The sequence below is a fragment of the Taudactylus pleione genome, unplaced genomic scaffold, assembly GCF_031769625.1.
Source record: "Taudactylus pleione unplaced genomic scaffold, aTauple2 ptg000139l, whole genome shotgun sequence".
Classification (NCBI taxonomy): domain Eukaryota; kingdom Metazoa; phylum Chordata; class Amphibia; order Anura; family Myobatrachidae; genus Taudactylus; species Taudactylus pleione.
This window is the reverse complement of record NW_028284541.1, coordinates 2,358,662-2,373,513: the sequence shown is the minus strand read 5'-3', so window position 1 is coordinate 2,373,513 and position 14,852 is coordinate 2,358,662. Positions and strand designations below refer to the sequence as shown.

The following is a 14,852-nucleotide window of genomic DNA, read 5'->3' as shown; positions in this document are numbered from 1 at the left end:
TGCGTTAGAGTGGGTGCCCTGTGGACCCTATGGACCTCAAAGAAAAGGAGTTATCTAGGTAAGTCTACCATAACACTGATTTTCTTTTTCAGGGTCCATATGGATCCACAGGGATACCATGGGGATGTCCTAAAGCAGTTACCCTAGGGTGGGGGACGCTCCTGAGCAGAAAGGAGAACTCATCGCAAAAGGAAGCATCCGGAGAGGCAAAAGAATCAAAGACACAGAACCTAAGAAAAGTGTGGACAGAAGACCACGTGGCTGACTTGCACAATTGTTCAGCAGAGGCACCACGACTAAATGCCCACGATGGCCCTACAGACCGAGTAGAATGTGCTGTCACCGTGCTTGGGACAGGGAGATCAGCCTGTGTGTACACCTGAGATATAGTCATGCGTAGCCATCTCGCCAGAGTCTGCTTATTAGCTGGCCATCCTCGTTTGTGAAAACCATATAATACAAAAAGAGCATCAGATTGTCTAACAAAGTTTGTACGCTCCACATAGTTACTGAGAGCACGAACTACATCCAGGGAGGCCTCACCTACAGAAAGGTCTGGTGTCTGAAAAGCTGGAACTACAATTTCTTCATTCACATGAAAATGGGACACTACCTTAGGACGGTAACCCTCCACTGTATGAAGAACAGCTCTATCATGGTGAAAAAAAAAAAAAAAAAAAATGTAGAGCGACAAGAAAGTGCTGCCAAATCAGAGACTCTGCGAGCAGAAGAGATAGCGAGAAGAAAGTGTCTTCGCTGTCAACCACTTCAAATCTACAGAGTCCAAAGGTTCAGTGGGGGAGCTTGTAGCCCCTTGAGAACCAAAGACAGATCTCACTGTGCTACCGGTGGGACAAAAGGAGGCTGAACTCGCAGAACTCCTTGGAAAAAAAATTCTAACATCTGATAATGAGGCAATCTTCCTCTGGAACCAGACTGACAGTGCACTCTCAAAGTAGCCAGGCGAAGACCCCGGTCTAAACCTGTAGAAAAGCCAGTATTCTGGAAATCCTAAACACCTGAGGGTCATACTTTCTGTGGGACCACTATTGACCAAAAGAATGCCAAACTAAATGCAGGCAGAGGCAGGCTTCCGTGGCCTAAGCATTGTGTGAATTACAGAATTGGAAAAACCTTTTGCTCCGAGGATGGAAGATTCAAGAGCCACGCCGTCAAAGCCAGACGAGGTAAGTACGGATGCCGGTAGGGACCCTGCGTTAGCTGATCCTGCCTTAGAGGAAGAGGATACGGACTACCTACGGAGAGATTCTTTAACTCGGTAAACCAATGACGTCTGGGCCAAGCCGGAGCCACCAGTATTACTGTTCCGCCTTCCTGCTTGAATTTCCTGAGAACTCTTGGGAGGAGAGAGATCGGAGAAAAGAGATATGCCAGCTTGAAGTCCCATCTTACTGCCAGTGCATCCACGAAGGCTGCTGATGGGTCTCTGGACCTGGACCCATACCTGGGGACCTTGCGGTTGTGACGTGATGCCATGAGATCCATCTCTGGTAGACCCCATTTGTTTACCAGGAGCTGAAACACTCCTGGATAGAGAGACCACTCTCTGGCGTGTATGTTCTGGTGACTTAGGAAGTCTGCTTCCCAATTGAGTACTCCCGGTAGGAATATTGGCGAGATGGCCGGAAGATGACGTTCTTTCCAAATCAGAACCCTTGTCACTTCTTTCATGGCTGTGTAACTTCTTGTGCCTCCCTGATGATTGAGGTAGGCCACTGTTGTCACATTGTCGGACTGGATCTGGACCGGCTTGTCCTGAAGCAGGTCCTGTGCCATGACAAGTGCTTTGTACACTGCTTGCAGTTCAAGAATGTTTATTGGCAGATCACTTTCCTGATTTGTCCATCTTCCCTGAAAGGTGTGATTACATGTCACTGCTCCCCATCCGCAAAGACTGGCGTCTGTGGCGAGAAGCACCCAATTTGGAATAGAGAATGGACGCCCTTTTTTCAGATGATACTTTCTCAGTCACCACAGGAGGGAGTGACAAAACTCTGGAGTAAGAAGGATCCTCTGGGACTTTATTCAATGATACTGTCCGTTCCACTTGGAGAGAATCAATCTTTGCAGAGGCCTAGAATGGAACTGGGCATAGCCCACCATGTCGAAAGGTGGATACCAATGATCCCAGGGCGTGCATCGCTAACAGAATGGATACCCTTTGCTTGCATATTCGTCATGATAGGGCCACAAACTTGTCCTCTGGCAGAAACACCGTCTGTGCCAGAGAATCCAGAAGAGCTCCCAGATGTACCATCTGCTGTGTTGGAGAAAGTGATGATTTTTTCCAATTGATGATCCAGCCGTGCTTTTGCAAGCAGGCTATGGTAAGATGAAGATGGTTTTGTAAAACACCCGGAGTTTGTGCCAATATCAGAAGGTCGTCCAGATATGGCAGAATTCTGACTCCCTGACGCCTGACGCCATTATTTTTGTAAATACCCAGGGAGCCGTAGATAGGCCAAAGGGTAGAGTCTGAAATTGGTAATGTTGCTTAGGGACAGCAAACCGTAAAAATTGCTGGTGGGATGGTATACGAAACTTGGATACATGGATAAACCTGTTGAGGGTTTTTAGAGTCAGTATAGGACGATAAGCCCCATTCGGTTTCTGAACCAGAAATAGATTGGAATAATAACCCCTTCCCTGTTGAGACACAGCAACTGGAACTATGGCTTCCTGAAGGGCCAAAGCCTTGACCGCATTGGCTGGAGGATCTGTGCACAAAAAAAAAAAAAAAAAAAAACACGTCTGGGGAGGATGTCCCCTGAAAGTGAGGGCATACATCTGAGAGACCACTTCTCAGACCCATGCAACTGTTGTTGTTTGACGCAAACTGAAGAAGTCGGCCTCCCACCCTGGGATCCCCCAGGAGGAGACCCGCCCCATCAGGCAGAGGGTTTGTGGTCCGGTTTGAAGCTGGATGCCTTGCCAGGCCAGACCTCTTAGTTTGTCGCCTTGGTACTTTGAGAAAACTAGACGTCTTAGAGGAAGGCTGTTGCCTTGCTCGTCCCTGAGAACTGAAGGAATGAAAAGAAACCTGCCTAGACTTTATTGTAGCCGTAGATTACAGACCTGCTGACTTTGAAGCTGTCAGAGTAGTTATTATTTTATCCAAATCTGCTCCAACAAGTACTTTTCCATAGAAAGGTAAAACTTCCAGCGCCTTCTTTGATCCTGTATCAGCTTTCCAAAATCTTATCCAAAGGGCCCTGCGTGCCACTATTGAAGCTGCTGATACTTTGGAAGCTAGAATTACAGCATCTACTGCAGCTCCACCCAGATGGGAAGCCGCTTCCCGTATATGGGAGATATACATCATCTGTTCTCTGGTAGCACTTGGTAGAGTATTTTCCAATGCTCCCATCCATTCTTCAATAGCTTTGGCTACCCAGGCTCCAGCCATAGCTGGACGAGTAACCGCTCCAGGTGATGAAAAGATCGTCTTAAGACATGCTTCAATTTTTTTAGCCGTGGAATCCTTCAGGGAGGATGCCGACGGAATAGACAATGTAGCATTTCTGATTAAATGGATCACATGAGCATCCACAGTAGGAGGTACCTCCTGCTTATTACATACAGAAGCCAGGAAAGGATACAACAATGTTATTCTCTTATTCACATAAAAACGTTTATCAGGGTTACCCCATGCCTCATTCATTAGCTCAGAGAGTTGTTCAGATACAGGGAACTCCGTTTTGACCACCTTCCAGTGGTGATTGGAGCCTTCTTACTGTGAGCTGGTTCATCATCCTGAATGTCTAGGATTGATTTAAACGGCTTCACTAAGAAGGAACTGTAGATGGATGGTCCTCCTCCCCCGAGCTACACCCTGGAGAGGAGCTATGTGTATTATCTGAATCCTCTGATGATGCATCTGAATCCATATGTTGAGCAGACTGATATAAAGCTAACTTGCGCTTAGGCGCCTTAGTAACTACCAGTCTGCTATCAGCATTAGATGGTGCTATACTCTGACTAGAATGGTCATCAACATCCTTCCAGGAAAAATGCATAGGAGGTGCAAACATAGCATCCAAGGAGGCATAGTGGGAGCAGCCATACGATCCACAAACTGTTTCATTACCTGGGAAAAAGAGGCTACCCAAGAAGGCTCTTGTCCAGGCACATGTACACTGGACCGGTTAGGTGGCTCTTTATGACAGACAACACACAAATTATCCTTAATGTCCCGAGGGGACAAATAAGCCATACATTCTTTACATGAAACCAGCACAGAGGGCTCCCCTCCTATATCCCTTTATCTTTTGACATGCTCAGTAAAGGCAATATCTGCAATGTTATGTGACAGCCTTCACAAAATCTAAAGCCTGGGGGCACTGCATAAAGGGGCCAGCCTGGGGGCACTATTTAAGCCTGGGGGCACTACGTAAAGGGGCCAGTCTGGGGGCACTGCATAAGGGGCCAGTCTGGGGGCACTGCATAAGGGGCCAGTCTGGGGGCACTGCATAAGGGGCCAGCCTGGGGGCACTGCATAAGGGGCCAGCCTGGGGGCACTGCATAAGGGGCCAGCCTGGGGGCACTGCATAAGGGGCCAGCCTGGGGGCACTGCATAAGGGGCCAGCCTGGGGGCACTGCATAAGGGGCCAGCCTGGGGGCACTGCATAAGGGGCCAGCCTGGGGGCACTGCATAAGGGGCCAGCCTGGGGGCACTGCATAAGGGGCCAGCCTGGGGGCACTGCATAAGGGGCCAGCCTGGGGGCACTGCATAAGGGGCCAGCCTGGGGGCACTGCATAAGGGGCCAGCCTGGGGGCACTGCATAAGGGGCCAGCCTGGGGGCACTGCATAAGGGGCCAGCCTGGGGGCACTGCATAAGGGGCCAGCCTGGGGGCACTGCATAAGGGGCCAGCCTGGGGGCACTGCATAAGGGGCCAGCCTGGGGGCACTGCATAAGGGGCCAGCCTGGGGGCACTGCATAAGGGACACTTTAAACCTGGGGACACTGCATAAGGGACCAGTCTGCGGGCACTACATAGGGGTACTACTTCAGCCAGGGGGCACTGCATAAGTGCAAAGCTAAACTACAGGGGGCAATGCATAAAGGGGAAAACTACAGGGGGCACTGCATAAAGGGCACAAATACAGAGGGCACAGCATAATGGGCACTTTGACTGAGAGCCAGTGGGGGAGCAGCCTGAGACATGTCGGGCTGGCTTGGTCTGGGAGATACCCCTTTTCCCGGCGCGCGCATAATTGCGAAGGCCCCCACCCGGCTACTTTTGGATGCCACCCAGCTGGAAAAAATTCCTGGGGAGAACACTGCGGAGCAACCCAGATGCGCAAAACCCTTCGTAGGGACTGCGTCTGGGGAGGAGCAGCCAGGAGAGCGCCTAAGCTGCATTAACTATCCCCGCGTCAGACGATAAGGCCCCAGTGGTGTAGTGAGGACGCGGACAATCCCGGGCCCTGGTGCCTCTCTCACACCAGAAGCAAGGACTGCCACGCGAGATTCCCCGTAAGCGAGGAATCACTTTACCTGACATCCCCATGCGTCCGATTGCAGTCCAGGTCGCAACATTGCAGCTAGCAAGCTTAGCCGCGACACGCGGAAATCACCAGCCCAGTTACTGGCATTGCGGCTCTGCGGAGGTAGATGGAGTCGCAGTATATGCGTCTTAATTCAGATGCTTAGCACTGCCAACCCAAAAAACAAACATAAAATAAAAGCTTATGACTGTCTGAGTAGTCTCCTGTTCCAAAGGTGCGTCTTGATCCTGCTGCACTAAACGAACAACTGAAGTCCTATGGCTAGGTGCAGGGTATGGAGGAGAACCTCGAGTCATCCTGGGAGCTGAAGCTTTAACTGTTTGGTGCCTGGTCTCGGGCAATAATATCCCCATAGTATCCCTGTGGATCCCTATGGACCCTGAAGAAGAAACATCTGATTTGATGCCATTCTGTAAACAGCTGTTAATGGGCATCAATTTCCAAACCTCGATACCGGGGTAATCCTGATGGCAAAAACGGAGCAAATCTGACGGCGTTAAGTGCTGCACGGATCCTAGAAATCCATAAAGGGCTTTACCCAGAACAGCTTATAGAGACAACTCATTTTCTTGGGCATTTCTGGTGGCAGGTTAAAATACCTGTTGCTTAATAAATCTGGTGCTTTGTATACCTTTAATGTCTGGGAAATCGTGCAGATGAACTCTGATCTAAAGTTTGGCTCCACAGTGTTTTTGCTGTGGTCCTGATCTTAAAAAATCATCATGATACAATCAACCTGGGAGAACGATGCCATCCCAGCAATAATGCCAACTTGCCGCTTAGTATATTTACACCTATATCTCGATAAGTAGTGATCTCCTGCACCCACCAGGTACTGTGACGCTTACGAAAATTGTGCTGCACTGACCGCTGCTGCCCAGCATCCGCAAGGCACTGTGACTCTGCAGAAAGTCACGATGCACTGACATTCAAATGGAACCGTAAGCGCAACGCAAAAGTGCCAGGAGGCGTTAGACTGGAGGGCACAAAAGTACCCCCCTTACTGTATAAAAGAAAAAGGGGCGGTAACCGGAGAATGGTGAAGAGAATAGTGCTCTTGCGTCCACTTTCTGCGTTTCAGCGGCCACGCGTTTGTTACTGGGGGCATTCTGTGTAGCCAGCAAGTGGGGCAGTGTCACCAAATGGGTGTACATAAAAAAAAAAAAAAAAAACAACCCCCACCCAGGTACTTCTTGTCGCCACCAGGCTGCCAACATTTTCTGGGGAGAACACTGATAAGTACCACAGAAGGAGTGCAATGTGTAACTGTGGCCAGTGATATGGGCACTGGGAGGACATGGCACATTAGAAGACCTACCTTTTATTCAGTGCTGCCAGATAGGTTTCCTTTTGGCCAGTGGTAAACTGTGAAATCTGAACATCTTTACCTTAAACACAAAATAAAAAGTGTCAGTACTCCTACCTGTGTTATGACATGTATTATTTTTTTGGAATAGTAAATTATTAATTTGAACATAATAGAACTAACTGCAGTAGACCCGAGTAATCACGAGTTTAGATTACACGACTGTATATCTCTTCTGCAGGTTACCTTCATGTGATTTCTTTATAGCAGTTTTCTCATCTGCAATGTCTTGAAAATGTTTTGTCACAAGAACCTATTAAAAACGAGAGAAAGAACCATTATATGTAACAAAATCAACAAGTTTGTATAATTACTGTGTAAGTCAACAAGGGGATAATCAGAGTCCTGCTTTTACTGTAATCCTATTGGAGATCCGGTTATCACAGTTAAATGTGATAAGGAAAACACTGTCTAAAATGTGAGTAACTCCATATTCAGTATATAATACCTAATACTTCCTATAAGCCATGTTTGAGAAGACCTCTGTATAAATGTGGAATAAACCAAAACAGGGTCCAAAATGTAACAGCCTGGATTTGACTTAAAACAACTGTACTTTAAATCTAGCAACTACACCATCGAAGTCTCACCGCTGCCCACAACTTGCATTGACATATACAGGCCCCTTAAGGAATGTACAATGATAACATATCTCCCCAAGGAATACATATAACATAATCATGCTTCATATGTATATTTGCAGAAATTCATATCTCTGCTATACTCAAGAAGATTACTATGATATATTTTTAGACTCCAATACCTGACCTGATCTTAGTTAAAGCAATACGTTAGTCTGAAAACAGGTTAGCATACCTGGACACTGTTTTTACTGATAACAAGGGGAATTGGGGAGGGAGGGGTTAGAAAATAAAGAACGTTTAAAAGTAATTAACGTATTTTGGAAATATCATATAGCCATATAATCAACCCTTCCCAAGGTGGCAGACAACACCAATGAGTGTGGTTCTTACATTTTTGTTATTTATTTCTGTTTTATGTATAGAAACTGTTTTGTATTTATATCTGTCTATTTGTTATCACAAATTTTATTCAAAATGCATTGTGGCTTTTTTGGTATATTAAAACAAAGTTAATAAGGTAATGTGTTTGTGTTCTTAAAGAATTGACAAATAATATAGGCTTGGTTTGGATAATATTACATTTATGCAGAAAATTGTTTAGTTTACAGTAACTGATGAAATTATGTTGGTAAAGACTTCCCAAGTGTCAGCTCTTGAACTAAAATTTTGTGACAGCTTAACTTAATGGATAAGTGAGATATTTTTTAGGGGTTTTTAGTCATAGACAGAGTCAATGGTTTCTTAGTGAGTATTTTTATTGTCGCAATAGTCCCTACTGACAATCCCGATGATTTACATGCAAAACTGCAGCTTAAAACGAAAATGCCATTTTATACAATTCTAGTCTGCTTGAAGCAAAATACATCATCGTTATGTCCAATGTAAAATGATTATGCCTTTCTTACCTTTGGCAATGAAGAGTCACTCTTATTAGTATCATCTTTCTGTAGTGTATAACCATTTGTAGCATCTATAATGGAGGTTAACAAAATAATGTAGAATTTATTAGCCAATCAAATCAATTCTGGGAGCCAGCAGGAGATTTTAGCTGTTAGGGAAGATGTGCATACATTAACATGAATAGAAATGACTTCTAAAAGTTAGGCACCAGTGCTAATTGTTTTAGGGCAGGGGTGGGGAACCTTTTTTCTGCCTAGGGCCATTTTGATATATATAACATTATTTGCGGGCCCAGTGCAGGCCACTCCCCCTCCGTGTCACATCACATAGGGCCACAATCGCTGGTGATTACAGCAATGCCAGGAGCATCCTGAGGATGCTCCTGGGAGCTGTAAGGGCAGTGGTGTGACCATCTGAAGCGTCCTAAGGATGCTCCAGGCTGCACTGCTGCATAGATTCCGGCCAGATGAGGCTAGCAGAAAAAAGCTCAGAGGGCCAGACCAAATGATTCCGAGGGCCTTGTACAGACCCCGGGCCTGAGGTTCCCCATCCCTGTTTTAGAGTTTACCTGTCTCCTTGTAATTGCTCCAAACCTAATCTATAAAGTTGAATAGTTGTACATATGTTTTCATTCAGGAAAAACTAAATATGATCAATGCAAAATATATGCATTTGCCAGTGACAATTATTACCGGAAAACCACTTAAATCTGAAAGCTGCGATCACTCCAATATTCTTGTTTGTTAGTGTACATGTAGCACATTGTAAGCTCATATGTCTGAAGCCTTCATGCGTGAGTTACACAGCCATCCTGAGTAACCGAGACCAATGTTCATGCAGTCCTTGCACGTAGAAGCGGATCACAGAAGGCCTTCTGCGGCATTAGCATAATATCACATAGATGCTATGAATCAGGCCCTATAATCACAGAGACCATGCGCAGGTTTCGCCTGTTTCCGAACTATCGCCCTATTCAATTTCAGGACGTTTTCACCTAGGCGAAAACAGGCGAAAAAGTTTCTCCAGCAAAAGAGAAAAGAGATCAAAATCCATATTTTGGGTTACAAATGTTTGGACTTGGTTCAAAACCCTTTGGACACCCCCCTAATAACCAATTAGGCAAAAAAATATTATATATATATATATATATATATATATATATATATATATATATATATAACAAGAGTAGGGACTTGCAGTAAAGTGGGGTCCCGTGACGGGGGCTGCAAGCTTAAATGCATTGATCAATTCATGAACCCAAAACCCCACTGTTTATTATTATTATTGTTAGTTTTTATGGTGAGTGCAGAGCCCCTGTGATTTCTATTAAACAATGTGGTCACATACCATGTTGCACCCCAAATCTAGGAATGGTGAGTGCCGTGGATTAGTGCTTTTTGTTTATTATGATTAATTTTTATAATTAATCATTTTTGTGATCACATTTTCTCATGCACCCCTTTTAACTAGTTATCTAACTTGTATCAGCTGTTTTCCTAGGTGCTTTGCAACAGATGTGCTTGGTAACTGTCTCACATTTAAAAGCAAAGTTGCTGTGAGCTTTAAACCTTGATAGCATACCCTGAGTTTAACACTAATGTGATGGCTATTTCCATGTTATAATTCTGAGCAATAGAGTAGGGACTTGCAGTAAAGTTGGGTCCCGTGACGGGGGCTGCAAGCTTAAATGCATTGATCAATTCATGAACCAAAACCCCACTGTTTATTATTATTATTATTGTTAGTTATTATGGTGAGTGCAGAGCCCCTGTGATTATATATATATATATATATATATATATATATATATATCTTAATTCACCCCCAAAATAAGACATGTCATTTTTTGGGGCGAAAATGTAAATGGTGTGCTGGAGAATGGGGCTTAAAGTACTGGGACAGGTATTTTAGGGTGGCTGTATGGGTGGGACAGGTCTTTTTAGGATTGCAGGGGGCTGCAGCAGGTGTATTTAAAATAAAAAAATACTCTGTACTTTACAAACCCTAAAATATACTAGTACCCATTTACATGTACCCCCAATTTAACTACAGCAATTATTTTTCTTCAAAGACATTGCTTAATATAATTCTTCCACACTTATGCAAATATGCATAAAACCGGGGATGTAGTTTATAGACCGGTGGACTAAATGCCGGCGGTCTATATCCCGACAGCAGAAACCCGATAAGGGACTTAAGATAGGCGTCGAAATACTAACCCAGTGTTCTCCCCAGAAAATGCTTCCAGCCAGGTGGCATCAAGAAGTAGCCGGGTGGGGCCTTCACAATAATACAATGCTTTAAACACTGACCTTATAATGATTAAACTTGAAATAATATTTTATATATTCATTTTCCTCTTCTTATTAGAGGCCCAGTTGTCTGATTATGAAAAAGCTGCAAAGTCTGTAGGATCTGGTCCTTTTTATACAGCTCCCAGATACTGTCCCCACCTGCAGGCTTCCAAAGTGCCGGGTGGTGCACCCGTAAAAAATAGCCTGGGGGGAACACTGCAGACGCCTATCTAAATCCCGACGCCGGAATGCCGAAGGACGCCAGACCGATCAAGGCAAGTCCGTCCGTCCTTAGCACTTAGCCGCGGGGAGGGGTTAGGCACCCCCGGGGGGACATGACTTAGGCTTTATTGGCGGTACAGACGGATTTCCCCCCAAAAAAAAACCAGACCTCTTTGCCGGTTCCGCTATTCGCTGCATTCGCCCATATGCGTTTTCGCCTGTTTTACAATTGAATAGGGCGAAAAGCAGGTGCACGCATTGAGTAAGCAGGTGAAAAGTTTGCCTCAAAAAAACACGAATGAGGCAAAAACATCTCGCTTTTCATGGCTAATTGAATCCATACCTTAATAGGACGAATTATATATACACTGGTGGCCAAAATTGCGGACACATTTTGAAATTTGAATGTTTATCAACTTCGAATGCTTATAAAAACTGTTTTACTTCACGCAGTGCAATGATTCATATATCAAATGAAAGGAAATTTAATGCTGAATTCAACACAATAAACGGAGGTCAAATATTTGCATTACAAGGGAAGTTATGCCTTGAAAACAACACTTAGTGTGAAAATCCCTGTGTACTTATAATGTTACTGTCCTATCAGTATTTCGTTGGGTATCCTTTATTTTTCAAGACCGCAGCACAGCGACGTGATCCAGGATTGTGGTGTTAAGTGAAAATGGTCTTTCGTATGCAGCAATTGCGAGAGAAGTTGGTGGGAATGTGACAACATCAGGAGTACGAAAGTTTTGTTTACGCTATCAGGAAACACAATCTATACAAAACAAAGAAGGAAAAGGCCGGAAAAAGTGCACAACAGCTGTTGATGATAGGAGAATAAAACGAATTTGCGTCAGGGACAGATGGATGTCATCTGCGGCCATTAGCAGTGACCTGAGTGCAACTAGTGTTTTTGTCAGTGCAAGAAAGGAACGGAGAAGACTAACGGAGGTTGGCCTAAAAGGTAGGATTCCCCGAAAAAAGCCATTGCTGAATAAAAAGCAGTAGCAGAATGAATACAGTGGGCAAAAGAACACATTGCATGGACAGAAGGTCAGTGGAAACAAGTGATATGGAGTGACAAAACTAAGATATCGATATTTGGTAGTGATGGGAGAAAATGTGTGAGACGTCGGATCGGGGAAGAGGAACATACAGATTTTATTCAAGCGACAACAAAGAATCTTACAAGTGTTATGATCTGGGCATGTATGACAGCAGATGCTGTAGGCCGCCTTTATGTCATAGATGGCACACTGAACAGCAGAAAGTACATTGACACCATCCTACAACCAAAACTTCTACCTTCTATCAGGGATCTTTTTCCAGACAATGCCCCATTTTTTTTCCAGCAGGATCAGCTCCCTGCCACAATGCACGGAAATGCAAAAAGGGGTTCACAGAGAATGACATACAGGTGCTGGGATGGCTAGGAAACAGCCCAGACCTGAACCCTAGAACATTTGAGGTTCTGTTTGAAAAAACTGGTACATCTGAGGCGTCCATCCAATAAAAGACAATTAATTGAGGCTATAATTGTCTCATGGCACCACATAAAAAAGAAGGAAGAGCACCAAACATTGTTTGGCTCAATGACACATCGCTGTGCTGCTGTCTTGAAAAATAAAGGATACCCAACAAAATACTGATAGGACAGTAACATCATAACTACACAGGGATTTTCACCCTAAGTGTTGATTTTACTGCATAACTTCCCTTGTAATGCAAATATTTTACCTCTGTTTACTGTGTTGAATTAAGCATTAAATTTACTTTCATTTGATATATGAATTTTTGCACTGAGTGAAGTGTAACAGTTTTTATAAGCATTTGAAGTTGAAAAACATTCAAATTTCAAAAAGTGTCTGCAATTTTGGCCGTGTGTGTGTGTGTGTGTGTATATATATATTTATTTTTTATTAGTTGGGTCATCATTTGGCCACAAGGTGGCACTATTTTACCATCATAAACACCAGAAGCATAAGAACCACTCAAGTCAGCAAACTAAAATCTGCAGTGTAACATACCTTTGTGCCTAACATAAATACAGATGCAATGCACATGAAACCTACATTCAATATTATAGAATGAAATAGTTAGTTACTTCAGCCATCACATATTACTGAGCAAATCTGCAAACACCATTTTTACAAGGGTTATTCATGTTAACATAACATTTGCCATTGACTTATTAAAATATAATGTAGTATTTTAAACATAGCTAAATTAATGTTATATGGCACAAGGATGGTAACCTGTGGCACCTCTGGATGTAAGGTTCCAGCATACCATATCAGCCTGAGGTTGAGGGGCATACTGTTATCTGTGGTTACACAGAGCATTATATAGGTTAAAGCGGAGACAGGTAACCGCATACACCTCAGTGGCTACACATTACCACTGATTTCAGGAAAAGGTTAAACAATAATTTAATTTTTCAAATAAACAACCATCTGTAATAACAGCAGCCATTTCCATGTCCAAGAAGCAATGTTTACAGGCGATAACAAACATCTGATAATATAGCAGCAAAGAATGAAGGCTCGTGGCCCCTGAAATGGTGCCCAGGGCCACCTGTTGTTCAGAATGGATTCATGCATAGTATGGTATTCTCTTATACTTAGATAATTCTTGTATAATCATACCTGGTGTGCCATCCATTAGGGTGAACCTGACAGCAGGATACCGGTTAGCAGGCAGAGCCGGGGGGACATATGTAGGATCCCGCTTCCTTAAAGCAAAGTCTGGGAATTGGGCCGGCAACTCCCGCAGTCTCTTCGCTGAGATGTGTATCTGGCTTACCCCAATACCCTGGTGCCCTGCAGAGGGAGTGCCTGGATTGCACTGTCCTGCCTTCCTCATTGATCCCTCTGAGGGTCCCACATGACTGTGGCCCATTCTGTCACTGGAAGCCCCCAAGGGATGAGCACCTCCTGCCACACCTAGGGCACTCAGCACCAGCTGGCTGATACCACCTGCCTCCTGCTCCCCATTAGCAGTGAGGTCTCTGCTTCCCTCTGCTGCTCCCTTCCCCAGTGGTCCTGCCATCTGGACACTGGTGGAACGGATCAGTACATCACTAGCAGTGGTGCTGGCCATAGAGTCTAAGCTAATGTCTGAGAATTCTTCCCCCATCGCTGTTAGTGGCAGCGGGACACTGCTCTCCGGGCACTACTGCTGTTACCCGGTCACTTCCCGCTGTTAGGCTGCTAATTCTCAGTCAGGGGGAAACAAATACAAGCGCACAAGTTGACAATGTTTGCCAATCCTTCAAAGTTTCCAGTAAAAGAGAATGAGAGTGCAATACACAGTTTTGTAAAAAGTGACAACACAGTAGTTCGTGTGGCGGCCATATTTCCAAAGACCAATATGTACTGGGAATACATAAAATGTCCTCACAAACATGTCTCCTATAGTGGGGACAAAAAGTAGCTGACTAAATCGGTCTCTTGCAATGAGCACTTTGGTTGCTTGTTGCTTGTTGCCTACAAACAGTAACGGTTAGAAATTCCGTGCAAGTTTGTGTTCCGGGCAGAAACAACAATATTCCTGTTTGTGACCGTGTGTTGTTGACTTGTATTGTAGCTCAGAAAATGATATAGGTGCACCAGTTTATTTAACCCTTCCAATTTCTCATTTATTTAATGTACTCCATGTTAGTACATCCATAATCATTTTATACAGAATTAGGGATGAACATCAAAGGGTGTACCATCAGTGATGTACTCCTTATTATTGCAGGATATCCATTTTTTATAACTTTTTATTTCTTTATTTACGGTGTTATATAACTTTGTAATTGTGCGTGTTTAGTTGATTTATTTGATTTATTTTATTAAAGTGTATTTTTTTATATCCAACCAAGCCATACCAATGAGGATTTTTTTATTGACAATTGGTTAGTTTTTATACAGAGTGGTCCATACAGGTGGAAACACCCTTATAAAAAGGAA

At 44.1% G+C, this 14,852-nt stretch overlaps 1 protein-coding gene across 1 annotated transcript in view; it reads right to left on the bottom strand.

The window, feature by feature from the left end:
- KIAA0586 (KIAA0586 ortholog) overlaps positions 1 to 14,165 on the bottom strand; it is a 150,923-nt gene extending 136,758 nt beyond the window's left edge. The window contains exons 1-4 of the mRNA XM_088473708.1: positions 13,545 to 14,165; positions 8,386 to 8,450; positions 7,083 to 7,149; positions 6,849 to 6,918 (exon numbers count right to left, since the gene is read on the bottom strand). Of these exons, the coding sequence (XP_088329834.1) occupies positions 6,849 to 6,918; positions 7,083 to 7,149; positions 8,386 to 8,450; positions 13,545 to 14,034 (692 nt within the window). The 5' untranslated portion in view covers positions 14,035 to 14,165. The remainder of the gene's footprint in view (positions 1 to 6,848; positions 6,919 to 7,082; positions 7,150 to 8,385; positions 8,451 to 13,544) is intronic.
- Positions 14,166 to 14,852: the final 687 nt, after the last annotated feature.